Consider the following 20,472-nt stretch of genomic DNA (forward strand, 5'->3'; position numbering starts at 1 on the left):
TCCAACTTCCATCAACTTCATAATCAACATGTTGATGGTATTATGATAAGGGTGTCCGTTTGGTAGATACATTTTCGAAAATATATTCCCAATTCTATCGGTAACGATATGAACACGCGGTTTGAGATTTTCATCTATGTAGATACTGGGTGAGTAAGCTATTAGCGAATACGGTTTTATTGGTGCAAAATTTGGTATGTCGTCGTTTATTTCGTCTCTACAGGCCGCTTGAGTTCGATAATCGTTATCCGTCGAACATATGATGTAGTTCGTCATCGTGTAGTTGTACATTGCAGAATTCGAATTCAGAAATCCGGGTTTTTCGTAAATTCCAATGAGAAATCCCTCTTTGATAATTTCTTTGAACGTGTCGACTTGGTGGGCGTACTGATGCCCCGTTAAGTAATACACGATGTTACTTTTGGCTGCGATGTTGAACAAAAACGCAAACATCACGGCAAAAGTGGATATCAACCTGATTCCTTTTAAATTCCTCTTCGACACGGGCTCTTCCGAGAATATCTAAAATACATTTAGCGATCAAAAATGTACGAAATAATTAGCAAGTAACTCAACTGTAATCACCATCCAACATACTTTACCACGCGAACGGGTTTCGCGTTTTACGTATTGTATTAGGTAGAAGCAGCAGGTCACCATTATTATCACAACAAAGTAACAGATCCACACTTCGCGCTTAAGAGACGCGAATGTCGGAAAAATGATCTTCGATTTCGGAACGACAAAGTGCAAAGTGTCATAATAATACGGTATAGATTCATCAAAATCCAGTTCGGCATTTTCAGAATAAAACGGCGCCCCTATAATGATATCCAGTTTTTTGTTCTTGAGATCTTTCCAACATTGGGTATATTCACCATCTTGTTTGATCACTTCGTAGCGACTTTCCCGTTTGATATATTCGACCGACAGGTTTAATTGGCGAGCAATTAGATCAACAAGGTTCATTTCCAATCCTTTACTTTTACCTCCATCGAATGTCGTGAAAAAATTTAACGTTCGATAACTCACTTTTAATTTACGATATATTACCGGCAGGGAAGTGCCTTCGAAAATTTTATCCACCTTACTTTGGTCTGCTTGATCCAGAGTTATTTCCCTGTTAAATACGTCGCGCATCGACTTGCTGTTCACATTTACAAAAATAACTCGAAAGATAAACTCATCCAAGAGAAATCGATTGGGTTTCCTGGTGTCCTGGTTAACCAGAAATATAAAGAAAGACTTGGGCGTGAAAAGGTGATGAGTTTTCAGAAATTGTATAGCGAAAACGACCGAGCTGTTCTGGATATCGACAACGAAGACGCTAGATTTAATTACGTCCAAGTCTGCATGTATTTGGTCAATCCGTTGAAAATCTAGAACAACAGAGGACAGCTGCAATTTCCTTAACATTTTTACCTCATAAATTCTTTTAAATTCATATTTTATTAATATCTGTTCAACGAGCTTTGTGATTTCATAATAAGCTGTATCTTGAGTATTATTCAGTGATTTCAGCGACCCAGAGCAACTTGGGATCATTGCGACGAGAAATATCAGGCCGTACTTGAAGGCTCTCATGATAGTGACTAGAAAATGACTACCTTGCCGAAGTAACGGCCGCCATAATTTTGTTTTGTTTGCCGCGTGTGTCAAATATTTGAGTTACAAATTACAAATGTCTCCACAGCTTTCGTCGAATTGTTTAGACAGCGTTTAATGTTGTAACAAACAAACTTTCGAAGTATCAATTTGCTACGGTTAGCCCAAGATAGTTAAACCTCTTTGATTCGGTGATACATTTTCAAGTGTCTTTCAGAAAACGTAAATTAAACTCGCCAAGTTGGATTTAGGGAAAGCTACCAAGGGGACATAAACGATAAGTATTAAAATAAACACTTATTTCTACGTTTTATTACAGTGGTAGTGTGTAATTTTTAATTAACAATTAAAGAAAATGTACATATACCAAAATCTTTTAATAAAAATCGTCTATACGCTAGAAAAATCCATATACAAAATTAATCAAAATATGTACCCTCAATTTGTCTACGTTTATTGACATAAGAATATAAAACACTCGATTCGAGAATATTAGTTTCACTTGTCTTCGTCGAACGACGACTTTAAATAGTTAACAAGTGTCACTTTGTGCGCCAGCCAAAGAGACTTAAACTATAATATATTGTTACAAAATGTGCAAAAAATGGAAATAGGTAGCGGAAGAACGCTCGAAGCACTTTGTAGGAATTTTACGTCAGTACAAAATTAATTTTTCGTTTATTGTCTCTGTAGCATTTTTGTTTATATTTGTATTGTAAGAAAACACGAAGATTCTTTTCCGGTGATCTATGGCTGTCGCTCAGGCCAACAGTCTCCGATTTTTTGCACAAACCCAAACTTCTAGAAAATGTACCGACTTCTAAAACAACTGAACCTAACTACTAATACCGATTATAATATTACTTTGTTAACGCATGTTAGGAATAAATTAAGTCGCGTATAACAACTGTTCGTTAACTGCTTTTAGGCTAATTATCACATTCTTAACACTAAGATCGAATTATACAACGGAATGCGAAATCTATTCACTGCCCAAGAATTAGGTACATTTTCGATCCTACGGCGAAAAACAAACTTTAATGTTAGGCAAAATTAGAGTGAACAAGAGGGAAAAACATCGTCTACGGATATAGAATCTATTGAACGGCAATAAAATAGAAGAGACAGGCATTAACACCTAGACACAGTTTAGAGAAACACATAGACAGAAAGAATGTTGGAATCGAAACCACCTAAACCTAAAACTCTATTTTTGCACGCCCTGATGACATTTATTCGCTGCCTTAAAAGGTTTATAATAAACGTTTATTTGTTCTACAGCAACATAAATTGCATGTGTGTAAGTGCAGATAGGACGTCACAACAATTACCTACAGGAAATCATAGGGCTCAAAAATATTGGTAATCATCAACTGTGGGATACCCTGTACAGAAATAGTGCATTATAATACAATAACGACTAGTTTGTTTATGATTTGAGCCTAATTTGTGCTAAAAAAGACGATGAACCTTCATATTAATGACTATTTACAATTTATTACATTGCAGTCGGAAAAATGTTTAAAATAAACTTTTGGCACTGCTAAATGTATTTTACAGCATCACAACACATAACTTTTTAGGTTATTTCGAGAATTGTTTTTTAAATTCTGACCGTGTTGTTATTGCGTTTGTGTTTTTTTTTGTCGGAAAATATTTGAGCACGTAATATTCGTATGAGATGAAGATACATCACCTGAGTAATTTCTTCGAGAATATTTCTAAAAAACTAACCAATCAACGGGGTATTAGTAACGGTCCGAGGACAGTAACAGTAACAGTCGACTTGATTGTGCTGAAAATATCACACCGAAAAGTCAGTCGTTCAAAGGAAACAAAAACAATCAAAAGCAATGCGAAATTATTTCTATTTAATTGTCCCATTGCCGTCAACAGCGTAAGGTCTGTTATTAACTTATTTTTTCGAGATTTTCCGGGATTATTTATTTTCACAAGAATATTAGTGCTTGCACCAATAATAAACAGGTAACTGGTTGAATTTACATCGTTCAACGTGTAGAATTTATTGCTTTCAACTTAACTGTTTCGCGTCAACAATTATTCTAAGATTTGTTGAGTTTGAGAGAGAGTAAATGTCTGAATGCTAAACCCACGTTTAGCACGTTTCTTCTTGAATGTTAACATATGCAATAAATTTAATATTCACTAATTCTTGAGGCAATGTGCGGAATCTATTGTCTATTAAATTAACAACCTTAAAGAATGAAGAGTTTGGACAGTTTGGGAAAAGCTGAGTATCTAGTGGTTATTTTAGAAGCCAACTGCGGAAGAATTCGATACTGTTTGAGATTTTATAAATATTAATTTGTTGGCTTTTATTTTAAAACCAAAGGATAATCCATTATAAATGTTGCTACCCTTTCTAAGTTTCCTATTTTACATTTTGGAAAAACAAGTTTAATACAAAAGTTGTAGAATTTAATAATACGTGTAACTGACTCTACAGATGCCAGAATTCTAGCGAAACGTCAGGCAACCGATTCTACTTTAGTATCAAATAACTAACCGATGGATACCCGAATCAACACCGGCACACGGGATATCATCCGTTCGTTTGTTGAACTCCGACTGGAATCGCGAAACATCTACAGGATTTCAGTCAAACGAACTGATGATATCCCCTGTGCTGGTTTTGATTAGGGTATTCGTCGGTTAGTTATCAATCAAATATTTTTTCCCAATTTCCTTCCTGCCAATAGAAGCATTTTTTTCTATTGGGCTTCCTTGCTGAAATTCGATTCTTCGGTCAAGATCCTCGTCAAACATTTGAAACAAATGTCTACAAAACTCTAATAGCTAAGTCTTATTTTCCTCCGTCGATTTTGGTAAATTTAATATTTATTTTTTCTAACGTTCTCCAAATTTTTCCAAAACTAGTAGAACCCGAGGGAAATATTATATTTTTCTAAACAAATTGTTTAGATTGTTGATATTTAATTCTGCATTAGGATTTAAGAAGCAGTGCCTAGTTTTTTTCTACAAATTGTAGTTTTTCCCTGTGTAGTCTAGCTCTATTTGCATTTTCTTCATTTTATTATATACAATAACAATATTTCGAACTTTTAGTCTAGTGAAACATTATTGACAATAATAATATTCACTATAGCCCCAGCTCTCATAAGCAAACAAAAGACGTGGCGTTCACCTGGCGCCAAGGCCAACTAAGTGCAGATTTTATTTTTGGCAAATTTTGACATCAATTTAACGTGTTATATATTTTTGTAAAATAAAATGGCGTCTAATTTAAAAGGATGTCACTTTGATATGCCTCGCCCTGAAATATATAATATTAAATCTACATATTAAACTCAACAATTTTCGTATTAAACTTTGTTTTTCTAAAATGTGAAATAATAAAGTTAGAGGATAATGCAGACCGCTCCGATATTAATTAAGCTTTTACTTACTCTCTCTCCGTATCAAATATACTATAGCCCCATTTAACACGAAAACAACGAATCCATCGGCACGGAGGCACGCGGAGCGGATCTAAACTAGGAAATTTATTGACGGATCATCAGGCTGAAAACGTCCATAACAGTAAAAAACCATTTCCTATAACAAACTATAACTTAAGATTCTTCGGCTTCTTCGCGGAAGAGGTAGGTCGACCAATAAATGACATTAAACAGTGCGAACACCAACGGAAACGTTATCCTCGAAATGACGTCTATACGTTTAGAGCGAGTTGGAAATTTGGAAAGCCACGATCTGCAACAATTAGGACGTGGTTGCATGTGGACTTCGCAATGGCGAGCTTTTTCCATATTCAACGGATCTGCAGGATGACGTACTAACGGCTTCTGAAAATATAGTTTATGTAAATAATATAGAACTGTATGATTTATTATGTGGTTGTATCTACCATGGCAAAGGTGGCGTTACTTTCCGTGTCAATAAGGTCGGACGTAGCGTCCAAAGATGCAGCGTGTTCGAGTTCGCATTGCCTTCTTTGTTTTTTCATGTTTTCGCGATGCATATCCGATCTTGACGCGTAATTCACGAGTGCAAATTCTAGAAGTGCCCCAAACACAAACGTGAGACACACTCCGGTCCACACGTCTATGGCTTTAGTGTAGGAAACTGGTGGTAACGAAGCGTTTATTCCTGAGGTTTGAGTCGCCATCGTCAACAACGTAGTCACGCCTACGGACCATTTTTGATTTGTGCAAAAAAGAAATCGTTAAAATAACGATAAAATCCCGAGAGCGTCGGCGAAAAGGTTGATCAGATATTAATGAGAAATAAAAGTAGAACGATTCAAATGTTGTATGTTGAAAAACGAATTCATCGGGAAAATTTTACCCACGCTTTGTGGACTTTCGGTTTTATTAATGGGTTTAAATGCAAGACGCTCGGACGAAATCGTTAAATATTCAAATTACTAGCGAAGCGGATTATGAAAAAATAAATAAAACGTGACGCAGAATTTTCTCGTTGTTAAAAAGGGATTTTTCGCTGGCCGCAAATTTAATTCCACGTCGCGGACATCTTACCTAGAGACACTCTAGCCGGCACAGCGCCTTGGTCTAACCAAAACGACACCCAGGAAACTATTACCAGCATACAACAAGGGATGTAAATTTGTATCAAATAGTAGCTGAACTCTCGTTTGAATAGGAGATCGACTTTTAGACAACTATATTCCCCTAAAAAAAGGCAATTTAACATGTTTAATTAAAGATCCCAAAATGGTGGTCATAAGATTATAGGAAACATTTCTTTTGCAAATTCAAACATTGCACATACCCCGATTTTGTTTAGAAAAAGGGTTATGGTCTGTTCATAGATATAAGAAAGCGACCAATTTTTTTTTTTTATTATTTATTAATTTATTTTGAAAGTTTCGGAATATAAATTCAGGTAAAATTGTGGTCCGTAATAGAAAATAAATTTATACCTACCTGTGTTTAATATTCTTTGGTTTGGTATACTACTTAGTTTAATACAGCGTGTGTTGAATCGTGTGCGAATTATGCAAAATATATGCGAGTCTAGTGTATCACAGGAGATGCTCCCGCCCAAATGTAGAAAACACTATTGAGACTAAGGAAGTTATAAACAATGTTTATTTGACTCTCATTGAACGTGGTGCCAGCCAGCAAGCATCTTTAGCAGAAACGGCCACGTTGACGAAAAATCCAACATCAACTGTATGGAAAATTGTGAATAATCCCATTTCAGCGAGGAAAAAAAGTGATGAAGATATAATACGGCGTAAAATTAACCAGTTGTACGAGGAACAAAGCGTGCCTAGATTAGATATCTTAATTAGGAGGCTTGAAAAAGATGAAACCGGTGCTAAATGTGGCAGAACTACCTTATGGAATTGTATTCAACACATGGGTTTTAGATTTAAAAAAATTGACAAAAGGCAAGTTTTAATGGAATCTTTTAGAATTCGGAAATGGCGACTGGAATATCTAGAAAAAAATAGGATTTACAGAGAGCAACAAAGGCCACCAAAGATTATACCAAAAAGCAATTAATTGAGGTTGTACAAAGCTTGAACCTACAAAAGGAATACGTCTGTGATAATTATGCAAAAAATCTAGGGCATACAGTTCTAAGGCTTCCACCTTACCACTGTATAATTAATCTCATTGAACATGTTTGGCACCAACTGAAATCTGCCATTCGTCGTAACAATGTTTTTCCCCGTGTTAACTCCAATGTCCTCAAACTTATAGAAACCGAAGTTTTAAAAATCCCTGCACAACGTTGGGCAAATTCTGTTAAATATATAGAAAAAGCAAAACAATCGTATATCCATATTGCAAATAATATAGAACAAATAACAATTAGAACAGGCGATGATAGCGATAGTGATACTGATACATTATGTGAATAATTTTATGTAATTTAAGTAGGTAATAAAAATAATGTGTAATTTTATTTTAGATTTAAACATAAATACATACATAAATAAATAAATATTGTTAAGTATCTTTCCTAAGAAAACCCTAAATAATTAAATTCTAAGCAAAGTACGGACCTGCTCGGTCATATTTCATTCTTACAGCTTGCCAGGATCGTTCCTTAATTCGTATCAGTTAGTCACTTTCCTATATCTATGAACAGACTTTAACTGTATTTGGTGCAGTTATTCCAAATAGCTCGCGTGTATCTTTTTACAAAAATGATATGGTTTCAAAGGTTTTAAATTTTCAACGATAAAGAATGATGAATATTATGTAACAAAATCATTTCTGAAACAAGCTGATATGGGTGGCTCCTAAACTCGATAATAACGTTTGAATTTGTATTTTTCGAACTCAAAATGATTCATTTTACTTTTATTTTACACCTTTTTAAAAATAAATGCTTATCTGTTTTTAAATTTGGTTTTCCTTAAATACGTAGATTAATGAGACCCTCTTTAAGACTAAATTCGTTGTAAAATCCGGGTATTTTTAGATTACTATTTAAATGGTTATTTTTTATGTGATTTTGAAAATTGTTTGATATTGATGACATTAACAGAAAAACGACACACATGATGTGGAATCCCTTGAGTGACTCACTTATGCCCACCTAGATGTAGAGATAAAATGGACGCATCTCTAATACCTTACCGGTGTTTGTTTTGCTGTTACAGTAATCGGTTAGGAATTTTTCCAAAGTGAAGCGAGGTAAATGTAAATTTTTTACAACCTGAACAGGATCGCCTTCTTTCCATAAAAATACTAAATCGGCCGTAGTCCAGCCATCTAAAACGAGCACTAAGCATTTAGAAGGGCCAGAAACCTATAGGCGCAAAACACTTACAACTTGCCATCCTCAATGAGCAAATTTGACGATCTAAAGGATAAAGCTTTAGATTCATAGGACAGGATAACGTCAACGATATTCTAAAAAAGAAGTGGAATTATGAAATGCTAGAAAACATGTCGCATACGTACCTAATACTGTACAGTACGGAACCATAAGGAAAAATGCGAATGTATACATTGGGCATAATGATATTATGAGTATGGCCGTCTTTTTCATTCGAGAAAAAGAGATCTGGCATCCAGACCCTGTTTGCTTCAGTGAGCGTAAGATACTTTAAGCGACCGTGGAAATCGTTGAATTTCAACCGCTCGTCCAACCATTGCTCACGGAATGTCAGCTGAACGCTATATTCCTGCAAATTTTTGACTTTGTATTATTACGGTCAGCGGACGGGCAATGGTCAAACAGTAAAATGAGATTAAAGTTTTCTAATAATACATGTTCCTCATGCCACGTGCAATATTTCTCGAAAGCAGTATTTCACTTGGGTACCAATATCGTTGGAGAGTGTTACTAACTTCCTATAGTCAGGGCTCACAACCAAAATTCCAAATTACGACTTGAAAATTATAGAGAATAATTGGATATGTAACAGTAATTTATATTTAAAATTTTCGTAACTCGCTTCACTGAAATACAACTTTTGTAGAAAAGAACGAGAAGCATTCAAGAGAGAAGCGACAGTTGCATTCCCAATCAGCGGTTCGCATGTTATTAAATTTGCTTGCTTTTATAAGGAACATATCCCCATGCAAAACCCAAATAATGCAGCAATCATATAAAGCCGGAAAATTCACCTCATGAAATCAAATCACAATGCGCTTACCCGTGCACGGAAAACCAAACCTCCGAAAGATATTTTTTGTGTCGATGCGGCCAGTAATTAATTGGGAGGTTTTGCCAAAACGCACCGCTGAAGGAAGCCTGAGCCCCGGACGAATTGGAAAAATAAAAACCGCGGGAAATATCTCGAAAAAACTCCTACAAAAGCTTCGGTAGTGCCTTCAAAGGTCGCTTACAACTTTAAACTCCCAAATCTACAAAGCGTGACTATCTAAAAGCGGGGGTTGGAAACTTTTACACCCAAATTGTCCAACGATACAATAAACGATCGAATCAATTTGTTCTTTCTCGTTCATTTTCGGTCACGGCACCTAAACGTATGCTTAAAAACAAGTTGCCTTGTCGTACGAATATTCACCAGCCACCGAAACCAGTCGATGACATTTTAAACTGGACAGCCTGTAGGAAAACATGCAACAGCACATCACATTGGCCGCTATATGTATGCATTGGCGTGTCACCGGGGCTGTACCGTCAGTGCATGCTTGCGCTGGTGCTGGTGCCTTCACCACTCACCAACTTTCGGCTCTGTGCAGTGAATGCAAATGCCATCTGAGTATACAGTACACCACTTGATATATAATGAATATATTTACATTATATTTGGCAATTACAGCCATCATATTCACAAAAGAGCAGATAAATATATTTCCATTGCTCGGGTGCTGCTTTTTTTATTATTTATATTTACTAAAATTAACATTTTTCGCGTGTCAATAATAATTCAGTTTAAACTGATGGCATATATTGTTTTCAACCAACTTTATTGCTTTAGATGTAAATACAGCTCAAGCGCGTTTCGAATAATCAACGCATTTTGCACAATCCGATTACAAACAAAATTTTGAAATAATAAATTAAGGTCTGCTATAGTGATCTAAATCGATATAGTAGATCCGCTTCATGTACAAAAGTTGGAAAAGACGTTGTGCTACAAACAACTACCAATACCTACGCTATGTTTCTTAATGCAAGAAAGTCATAAAATGTAAATTTGCAATGACATTTCAGTTTTTAAGCCCTACACACCTCCAATCGTTCCTAAATGACGATCACACTGATTTCCAAACAACCGAAAGAGGAGTTTAGTAAATAAAAGTGATGTGACAGCGCTCTATTAAAGGTAGTTTAATAACAATACTAAATATAATAATAATTATACAGGATTATAATTATAAATAAATAAATATATAATATAAATAAATAAATAAAGAATAGAGAATAACATGAAAATAGATAAATTATAACAACTATTATTATTTTTAAAAAAAGTCTACTATGTGTATTGAGAATACAACTTCATTTGGACTTTTTAGTGATCACGTCCCGAGTAGGTAGAGAGAAATAAGAATTGACTACAGTGTTTTCTAGCAAGTTATCAGTATAGGGTTTAGTTCACAGTGATATGCCGGGAGTATTTAGTTTTAAAGGGATTCGTCAAAAGGCGTGGGTATTTCTTCGGATTTGCTTCAGTGGTAGCATTGTCCATGACTATAACATACCCAGGTGGAATAAGATTTGGTATTTGCTGGAAGAAGTCTTCAGCATGTACTTATTAACCCTTTACCTTTAGCTATAGTATGGATAGGTATTACTTTTTTAAGTAAAACGAGTGTATTATTCGTCCGAAGGCAATCTTTTCATCCAGATTTTCTTTTTGTACTTCTCTTTGGTGACCTGACCGCGTCTATGCTTGTGAAAAAGTCGATACATTGTTGACTGTTTTTGCAACTCCGAATGTGAAGTTTTACTGACGAAGAGCATTGAGAATAATCATTTTCTCATTTTTAAAAGCGCAGTTTTACTAATCCGTTTCTCAGCAACAAATTCAGAAACGCTAACCATTTTTCGGAACGAACTTTACCAACAACTACCAGTAACTATAATTCTAATTTTAAACACTAAGGCAGGTAAGGTAGGTCAACTACCTATGGAATACACCAAGTTTTACAGTTCAATAATGATTAATAACTCCTCTCGCATTAAAAAACAAAGCATAGGCGTCATTTTAATAAAATAAATCATCATTTTAAATAATTAAATAAAAATTACCCTTTGGGATTTGAAAATATTAAACACGTACCAAATGTTAAAATGTAAATTTATTCCTTCCAATGTACGCTACCAAAAATTACTCAGGTCCCCTTAAAATGTGAACATTTACGTAAGTGAACAAAGCAGATACGGTGGTTTGCACTTTTGACAACTCTAGTATTTTGACTGTGGCTCTATATATATACAAAGCTCCGATTTTCAACTTGTCATACTTATCTGCTCCGTAATTTTCATGATTAAGTACTTGACATGACTGGCAGACCGTGCACTCACCATTTTATAATCGTCTATTTTGCTGATAGACCGTAGAAAGATGTTGATGTAAACTACCGTGGGTCCGTCTCCTACCACTGTGTGTAAAAAACAGAATATAGAGTACACTGACAAAATAGTCATAGGCGGTGGACGGGCAACGACCGTGCCAATCATATCTCGCATTATGGATGAATGCCCAACATGCAAGCGCGGCCACGCCCGAAAACCGCCACGTCATAAAACTGCGCCCCCACCACCCCATAGTATCGCAAAAACCTACTCGACTCAAGTCAAACCAATTATTGTATAAAATCACGCCGCATATCCTGGGCAATGGTAGGTATGACACATCCATTAACTGCACAACCGATTCTTAACACCCTCAATCGCCACGACAATCGGGCAATCAATCAACAAACCAATGCACCATAAATAGAGCCAATTGATTTATATTATTGCATATTTGGTCCTATTCGCTGGGGTAATTTTGCACCCTATTAACGGTTTAAATGGGCTCCCTGACTCCACTAAGTACAAAAATTATATTATCTGACTCAATCGTGCATTCAACCGAACTCCACTACTAAGAAACTGATGAGGAGGAAGACCGTTAATAGTTCGTTTGAAGAACATGTCTCAACCATAGTCTCACTTCATTTCCACAGCGAGGATAATGGTCCGACTTCCTAACTTCGAAAGCAGAAGACACTTAACATTTGCTTGCTTCGACTAACCAAAAATTCAATTCGATGCCTTACCGTAATTGGTGTCCATATTAAAATAAAACCACTTTCACATATGAAAAATCAACCGCGAATTAAACGGTATGTAAATTTTCTTGTCAGTTTAGAGAGAACATAAACGTGGGTACAATCATACACAAAAGCCATGCTTAAGGTATACTTAATGGTGACGACACAATTCTAATATGACTAAATAAAATGAATGATTCAATGTACACGTGTGATTTTAATACAGAAGAATGGATCGGATGAAAATGCAACAGGCGAAATGTATTTTGAATAAAATGGTGCGTGTGTGTATGTATGTGTATGTCTGGTGTTTGAAAACGCAACCTAGTTTCCCACACGTGACATGACATTATTGCCAGGCCACAGAATAACTACGAAACAAATTAATTAGGGACTCCGAATATGCTGCAGCATCAAAACATTAGCTGACCCAGAAACGTAGGTTGCTAGGGAGACCATTTTTCGGAATCTGGAATTACTGCGAAAACATTGGAGAGTTGGCCATTGCTGGCACTGTCAATGTCGCTTTACAGATGTTCGCGTTATTATACAACGACGCATCCGAGCGTAACTAACAAAGTTCATAATTGGCCGTGAACTTGAAACGAGATACGTGGCAGCCCTTTTGAGGGATCACCTGACCGTCGGATGGTACACCGAGACGACAGTCTAGGGGACCGTGAACTTATTTATTTTTTAATTATTTACCCATTCGATGATGATTGAGGCGGGGATGGATTTTTATTATTTATATAATTTAATTCTATCTATATGATATATATAGATATAATAAACAAGGCGCAGGACGTCAGTATACAGGAAGAGTTTAGTTGTCAGACTTTGAGAATGAATTTGGACAGACGTCAACATTTGTTGCCGCACAAAACAGCACTTACGGGTCTTTAAATAGGTAATTTAAACACATCAAGATTTATATTTTTAAGTTGCTATAGATGTTCTAATTCAATTGGTAGACTAAGCATCATATTAAACTAATCTTTAGTTACTGGTGTAAGAACTTTAATTACTCTTTAAATTTGGTTGGTGTTCGAGAAACAATTAGGAAAAAATATCCTCGGAGGTTTGGAAGTTTGGAGCACCGCGAATCTCAACCAAGAGAATTAATTAAATAGATTCAACAACCATACGAAAATTTAATCGATGCTCAGTACAAATCTCTAGATAATCCTGGAAAATGATCGCGGCTTATTTGTTAATGTGGAAGCAGTAATTGGTATCCCAACACACACGCCATTAAGCAAAGCGAAAGGTAAATCAGGCGAGAACTAGTCGTAGTTGATTTTAACTTTTTGGGAGTGAGCTGCCACGGTCAAATTGATTGCACTCTCGGACTTGGCAAAAAAATTACGTGGTCTAGGCGCCATACCAATCCAATAAATCGAGCAAACTAGTCGTCATAAAAAAAGGAATGGCCCGTGTTTTCGGTAGAATTTCCAGTGTAGCCTTGAATTAGATTTTTTTTTTCAAATTACAACTTCGAGTAGATCGAATTCCAAAAATTTCATTGAAATTGGTTTAGCAAGGATCGATTTTTAGACGAATAGTTTAAGATAAAACGTGTAAAGAATCAGTTGTGAGCTTCATGTTGGACAGGATGCGCTGAAAAAACATTCCAAGAACCCCGATACTTCGGTCATCAACATTCGATGTACTATACTACCATCCAAAACTACACAAATAGAGATAATCAATCTCATTCCGTTCTCCAACAGCCACTTACCATCGTTACGTCATCTATCTTTGAGATACTTCTGACAAATATGTTGACACGAACTATTGCCGGGCCATCTATAGCGATTAAGAGAAAAGAAAATGGAGCAATTAGTGTGCTTCATAACCGTATCAAACCGATTTGAATCGATCGACGCAACATGGTTTTAAGGCACCTGCACCAACCACCCCAAGACCTAGGCTAGCTTCAACCCCCAACAGCATTCAGCATTCAAACGCGGCTAGTCTGCAAACTGCAGCTATCCTACAAGCTGGCAGGGGTTAAATTTACTCTCGCCATGCGATTTCTGCAATTACCCACTTTCGATTTCCCTTTGCTCGTCATTTTCAAGGCCCGTATACCAATTCGAATGCAACAAACTGCCTATGAAACAAATAAATCGAATGCATGTCGCCGTAAACACCGGTTAACGAGTTTTGCATTCCAAAATCAACATATTTAGGATCGCAGAAAAATTTATGCTCCGAATTTAAAAGTGTCCGCATTATTTTTAGTACCTGCGTCCAATAAACACGTACACACGTTCTATCTAACCTCCGAGGCCTGAAATAAGTTCGAATTTCATTTGAAAAATCGGTGTTCAAATGCAAAAAACGAGACATAAATACATGATTTTGATAGCACATAGCAGCTGCTGAAAATTTGCATTCCATTCCATTTTCCATTCGCATTAAAAAAAAATTTATAGATGTTACCGGCAGCAAACAAGCTGTGGTTTGATCACCACGCCTATTTCCTGCGCTCAATTTTGTCGAGAAATTGTGTGTCGAAGACTGGGCCACCTTTTAGGTTGAAAGGAAACATTAGGCTTTTAAACTGTCTCGCGTGATATATAGGTCTTTTAACTAATTTCCGACGAAATGTGGGTCAATCACGGTCAATTTGTTGCAATCCCAATCCGCGAAAAATTATTCTGGATGTGTTCGAAAAAAAAAAGCACGTAATCGCAGTAAAGGTTAGTGGCGAGCGTTATAACAACCCCATTCGGCCTGTCGTAGCATAAAGTGGGGCACCTCTAAGCTACCTACAAGAATGGGGTGTCCTCCACTTACCATCTTAATGTCGCTTATGGTGGTAATGCTGCGTACAAACAGGTTAACCCGGACTATGGCTGGCCCATCTACAGAGATGGATGGACAATGTGTTACATTTACATATTTACAACAAGCAAAGGAAAACGCTGGTGCCCAAAGATGCGGATTTTCTCGGTGATCGCGACCTTGCTTTACCTACATTACCGGATTAAATATGCGTAACTAAAACATTACTCACCAGTCCCGTTAACCCCCGATGGTCTGATACGGGCGTCGTAACGGCCAGGTCCCAGTATCTGATCCAGCACTTCTTTTTCCTTTTCGCGGAAATTAATTTTTGGACTCGACCCGAGGCAACTACAAAAAACAAATCGACCATAGGAAACTATATAGCACACCGCTAAAACCACCAAACGGTATATTTACTTACGTGGTGAAATAAAGTGCGGGCAGGAACCAAACGGAAAACGTGCGGGTTTTCATTTTGCCCCGGCGAAATAAATTTAAAATTAAAAAAAAAGGAACGAAGCGAACCGAATTAATCGACAAACATTTTTTTTATTAGCCGCGTAAAATCGGAGCAGAAAGCCTTCTTGATGTGTTGTGTGCGGTCGGAACCTCAACTCAAACCCGTCTATTACACCGGAGTGAGGAACTTCGAATTGTGAGGCGGAGTACGATGAGATATTGATCCGGCCAGAGCTAGGAGCGAACAACGTCACACGTTTAACGGCTATTTAAACGAAATTCTCACTCAAGTTCGACGCCTCGGCATCGGCACTCCCTTGCGATTTGCATACAACTCGCGATATATCATTTTTCGTGTTGTATTCGAAAATAATCGCGAATTTGGCTTGATAGAGATCGTCGGTGCTCACACTGGCCGCGCTTGAACAAACGAACGCACGGCGTCGAATAGAGCGGCCTCGCTCTTATACGTCATAACGTTTTACGTAACACGCGATGACGTCATACAAATTGCCTTTTTCTCAATTCGCTCCGACCCCCTCAAAACTAGTTGGAGTCACCGATGAGTGTGTAATTGACGGGGACGGCTGAGAATTTACCGGACAAAACGCGACGCGAATGAGTTAAACCTAAATGTGGCAGAACGGCAAAATCGCAACGCTAATTGGAAGGCCTTTTGACAAAGTTTATATACAAATTGTTTGTACCTCTATTAACGAATTTAGAAAATATAAAGCAATGAAAGCTTCACAGCAATTACTTATACGTTGGAATTTATGTTTGTACGAAATATTACAGTCGGAAATATTCAATAACGAAATAATAAGAAAGGTTTGTTGCCTACGAAAAAGAAAATAAGTGTAATCTAGAAGCAATATAAACCTTAATAAAACCGTTATTGCACATTATAAATGTAGTTTTTAGTGCTGCAATTTTTTCTAATTTACTCAAACAGACTTTAATTACTTTTTTTTTTTCAAGGAAACTTCCGCAGCAACTCCACATTTGCTACCGTGGTCCTATTTTACACTTAAATCATAAATGACCACATATCAAAAGTTCTTGAGAAATATAACGTTAAAACGTAAAAGCGGACAGAACGGCAAAATCGCAACGCTAATTGGAAAGCCTTTTGACAAAGTTTATATACAAATAGGCGCTACATTGTTTGTACCACTATTAAGGAATTTACTAACTTTAACTTCAAAGCAATATAAGCTTCGCGGTAGGATGGCAATTACTAATATGTTGCAATTGACACTGGTCTCCGTAAAGTTACGACCGAAAATATTAAATAATAACAATACTTTATTTTTGAAACAATATAAAGTTTAATTAAACCATTATTGCATAATGTAAATGTAGTTTTCTATGCTGGAATTCCATTTTACTTTTGTTTTCAAAGAAACTTCCACAGGCTACCGTAAAACTATTTACAAAAATGTTCTGGATTCCTCCTACAACGAAAGCAACTTCACACTTGCCACCGTGGTCCTTTCTTGAATTTAAAACATAACTGACCACATATCCAAAATTCTTGAGAAATATAACCTTAAAACGTAAAAGCGGACAGAACGGCAAAATCGCAACGCTAATTGGAAAGCCTTTTGACCAAGTTTATATACAAATATGCGCTACAACTTTAAAGCAATATAAGCTTTGCTATGGGATGGCAATTATTAATATGTTGAATTTACTTTTGTCTCCGTAAAATTACGACCGAAAGTATTAAACAATTAAATAATAACCATAGTTTGTTTCCCACGAGCAAGGAAATAAGAGAAATCTAGGAACAATATAAAGCTTAATTAAACCATTATTGCATAATGTAGATGAAGTTTTCTGTGCTGGAATTCTTTTTTATTTTTGTTTTCAAAGAAACTTCTACTGTAATGCAATGTAAGCTTCACGATCGGATGTCCAGTATCAATAAGTTGACGTAACGTTTCCCTAAAATTACAAAAAGAAATACTGAACAAGTAAATAAAAAGAATAGAACTTAAAAAAATCATTATTAAACATTATGAGTGTGGTTTTAAGTGGTGGAATTTTCTGTGATATATTCAAAAATACAACATTAATTCCATTTTTTTTTTGTTTTCAAAGAAACTTTGTTAGGCTAGTGTTACAAATCTTCGAAAGCAACCCCACATTTGCCAGTGTGTTCAGAACATTAACAGTAGATTTAGCATTTGTCCAAAATTCTCTCAACATCTTCTATCCAACAAAGACAAAATTCCATTTGCGACGCCAGGAGTGTGCAGCATTCTATGCATATACGGCCAAGAAAACATTGGAGAGGCAGGATGAAAAATGTCAACTAGGCTAAAAGAAAGAGACAATGTTCCTCCGCCTCCACCTCCCTTAAACAGTATAGAAGCAGGTACAGAGTAGAATGCAAACTAGTTTGAGTTAAGCTCTGAAGAAGCCAACAGCAAGCTGTAAATTGCAATTTGCAAATTTATTCAAGCAAGGGGAAAAAACATCAACTAATAATTATAGACCCGTCGCATTAATTAGCACCGTAAGCAAGGCACTTGAAAAATGCTTGAGAAGCAGAATGTTGTCTTTAGAAAAATCTTCTCTTATCCGTTATACTCTTTTACTCTTGAAACTGGAAATCGGGTGGAGTTGACAATGTGTGACCTTCTTAAACAGGAGCTGTTTAGATATGGATTTCGCGGCGGAACCCTTAAGCTAATAAAATCTTATTTATTAGACAGGGAACAGTTTGTGGGCGATGACAGAAGTAAATCCTCTTTGGTGAAGGTCTCCAGTGAGGTCCCCAAGGGTCCGTACTCGGCCCCGTATTTTTAATAGTGTATGTTGCTGATCTAAGCCGTTTTTTGGGGTGTGTCAAATGTGCTTTACTTGCGGACGATGGCAGTTTTACCTTATATTGGGAGACTGGAGAGCCATGCGAACAATTGGTTTAAAAATAATTATTTGAAATGGAATACGGACGAAACTGAAAAAATATTCTTTTCGCTAGATAAATAGAACAACGGCGAACGGCAGTCGCCTAAATTACTTGGCATTAGACTTGACTGGAAAGATCATATTTTATCTCTTAAGCGGAAACTATCTTTCAGCTTATTCGTCCTTAGAAAAATAAAGGAGAGCCTAGACCAAAATACCCTAATGACAGTGTATTATGCTTTAACTCATTCCCACATATCATATGGCACAATATTATGGGGAACTCTGTCAATGCTGTTCAAATATTGAGGATACAGAAAAGGGCTATCTTTTAGAAATTCACAAATATACTAATATTTTTGAAGGTGTGTCTCTGCCGGATAGGTACAGACATATGGCTTTTGAGGTGTTCAAAACAAATATTAAAGTGTTGCTTATTGAAAATTGTTTCTATAGTGTGGACGAGTATTGAATCAACATAAAAAACTATATTAAAATCCTTGGCTTACTGAAACGTGTGAAGATCATAGACTTTCTGTACGATTTTTATACTCCGTGTTAGTGTTGTTGACCTTTACATCTGTTATTGTTCACTACTTTACACCTTTATACTTTTTACATTTTGTTTTTGTATTTCACCTTATATTGTAAATTCTTCTTCTTCTTGTTCTTCTCAAAAGAGTATGGTGACATCATGTCTCAATTTCTCGGATCGTAGTTCTTCATCCTTCCCCGTCTTGATCTGCAAGAGCATGACCAATAATTTCTTTGCTCGGATCCGCCCAACGCATCGGTGACCTTCCTGTTGATCGTTTGCCATTGACCTTTCCCTTCACAATTCGCTCTTCTCGAAATGTGTTGATAGCCTTATAGTGGAAAATATATCATATTCAGGAAATATATCAAAATATATCAGTAAAATATCAGTTATTAAATAAAAACCAATTTTGACTACTGAAAATGATCTACGCAAGGACACCGAAACAGTATTAAAGAAGTTAGATCAAGGTAAAAAATTGATAGATCCAGAGAAAGCCTTGGGCACTGTGGTGCATTCAGTCGTGCTTTAACAACAGGAGTATTTAGGAATAAGAGACATTAGCAATATTAAAAGTACTATTTGTAAAAAAAAATGTTCTAAAATTTTAGGAGGCAACCGAATAAAGGGGAATTGAATTTGGCGTGCCCCAGGTTACAGCGTTTTCAAAGCTCCTCATTAACATATACATGGACGACATATTAATAAATGTCGAAAAAACAAAATTTGTTGCCTTTCGACTCCCTTCCCAACCTGATTATCAACAGTTGAAGCTTTATGAATTGTGCTCGTAATCAACACATTGAAAGAAAACACTGTTTAAAATATTTAGGAATAATTTTAGATTAAAATTTTACATGGAAATAACGTATTGCTTTAGGGGCACAGTAAGAAAATTAATATTACGGCAGTATTGTTTTTGTTGACGCTGGTTTGACAGTTTTAAATAAATTTCAAGTAGTACAAAAACACATTTATTAAAGTTGTGTTATTCAAATATAAAATGTATCCAGCAGAGTTAGTCTTTAGAGTTATAATGAGGTTTAAGATAACGGTCCCTTAATATAAATATACTATTAATCATTGCCAAAATACAATAAATGCAGCAGGAAACAATGTTAAACTACAAAACTCCAAGCACTCAACATGTGAAATGTTCAAAATCAAAATCAAAAAATTTTTAATAGTCTTCCTAACAATATTAGGACAAATCGATCGGTTTTTTATTTTGAAAATATTAATAATTAATAATGGCATATACTTGGAGTTTATAGAATTGTGGAGCTTTTAATTAGATATTTATGTATAACTGATGATTTCGAAGATACAGGGCGTTTAATTTTTTTTTATGAATTATACCATTCATTGAGAGAACTTTTATAGTATAATAATCAAAATAGGCACTTTTACATTTTTTGACAATTAGGAACTTGCAGCTTACTGGAACCTTGGTCC

The 20,472-nt window shown here is 36.0% G+C and overlaps 1 protein-coding gene across 3 annotated transcripts; it reads right to left on the reverse strand.

Moving 5' to 3' along the window:
• Positions 1–1,914: 1,914 nt before the first annotated feature.
• LOC132708572 (glutamate-gated chloride channel) lies at positions 1,915–15,985 on the reverse strand. 3 transcript variants are annotated; one of them, XM_060680963.1, is made up of 9 exons: positions 15,523–15,985; positions 15,331–15,449; positions 11,572–11,648; positions 8,529–8,752; positions 8,395–8,477; positions 8,202–8,336; positions 6,123–6,275; positions 5,492–5,772; positions 1,915–5,429 (listed from the first exon to the last, which is right to left on the reverse strand). In XM_060680963.1, exons 1-9 carry the CDS (start codon positions 15,573–15,575, stop codon positions 5,199–5,201), a joined length of 1,356 nt encoding a protein of 451 aa, XP_060536946.1. In that variant the 5' UTR covers positions 15,576–15,985; the 3' UTR covers positions 1,915–5,198. The 3 variants fall into 3 exon arrangements, with proteins under 3 accessions (XP_060536946.1, XP_060536947.1, XP_060536948.1); XM_060680964.1 differs by lacking the exon at positions 11,572–11,648 and adding an exon at positions 14,047–14,114; XM_060680965.1 differs by lacking the exon at positions 11,572–11,648 and adding an exon at positions 15,111–15,178.
• Positions 15,986–20,472: the final 4,487 nt, after the last annotated feature.

This window comes from Cylas formicarius, unplaced genomic scaffold, assembly GCF_029955315.1.
Source record: "Cylas formicarius isolate icCylForm1 unplaced genomic scaffold, icCylForm1.1 PGA_scaffold_12__32_contigs__length_19106922, whole genome shotgun sequence".
NCBI lineage: Eukaryota > Metazoa > Arthropoda > Insecta > Coleoptera > Brentidae > Cylas > Cylas formicarius.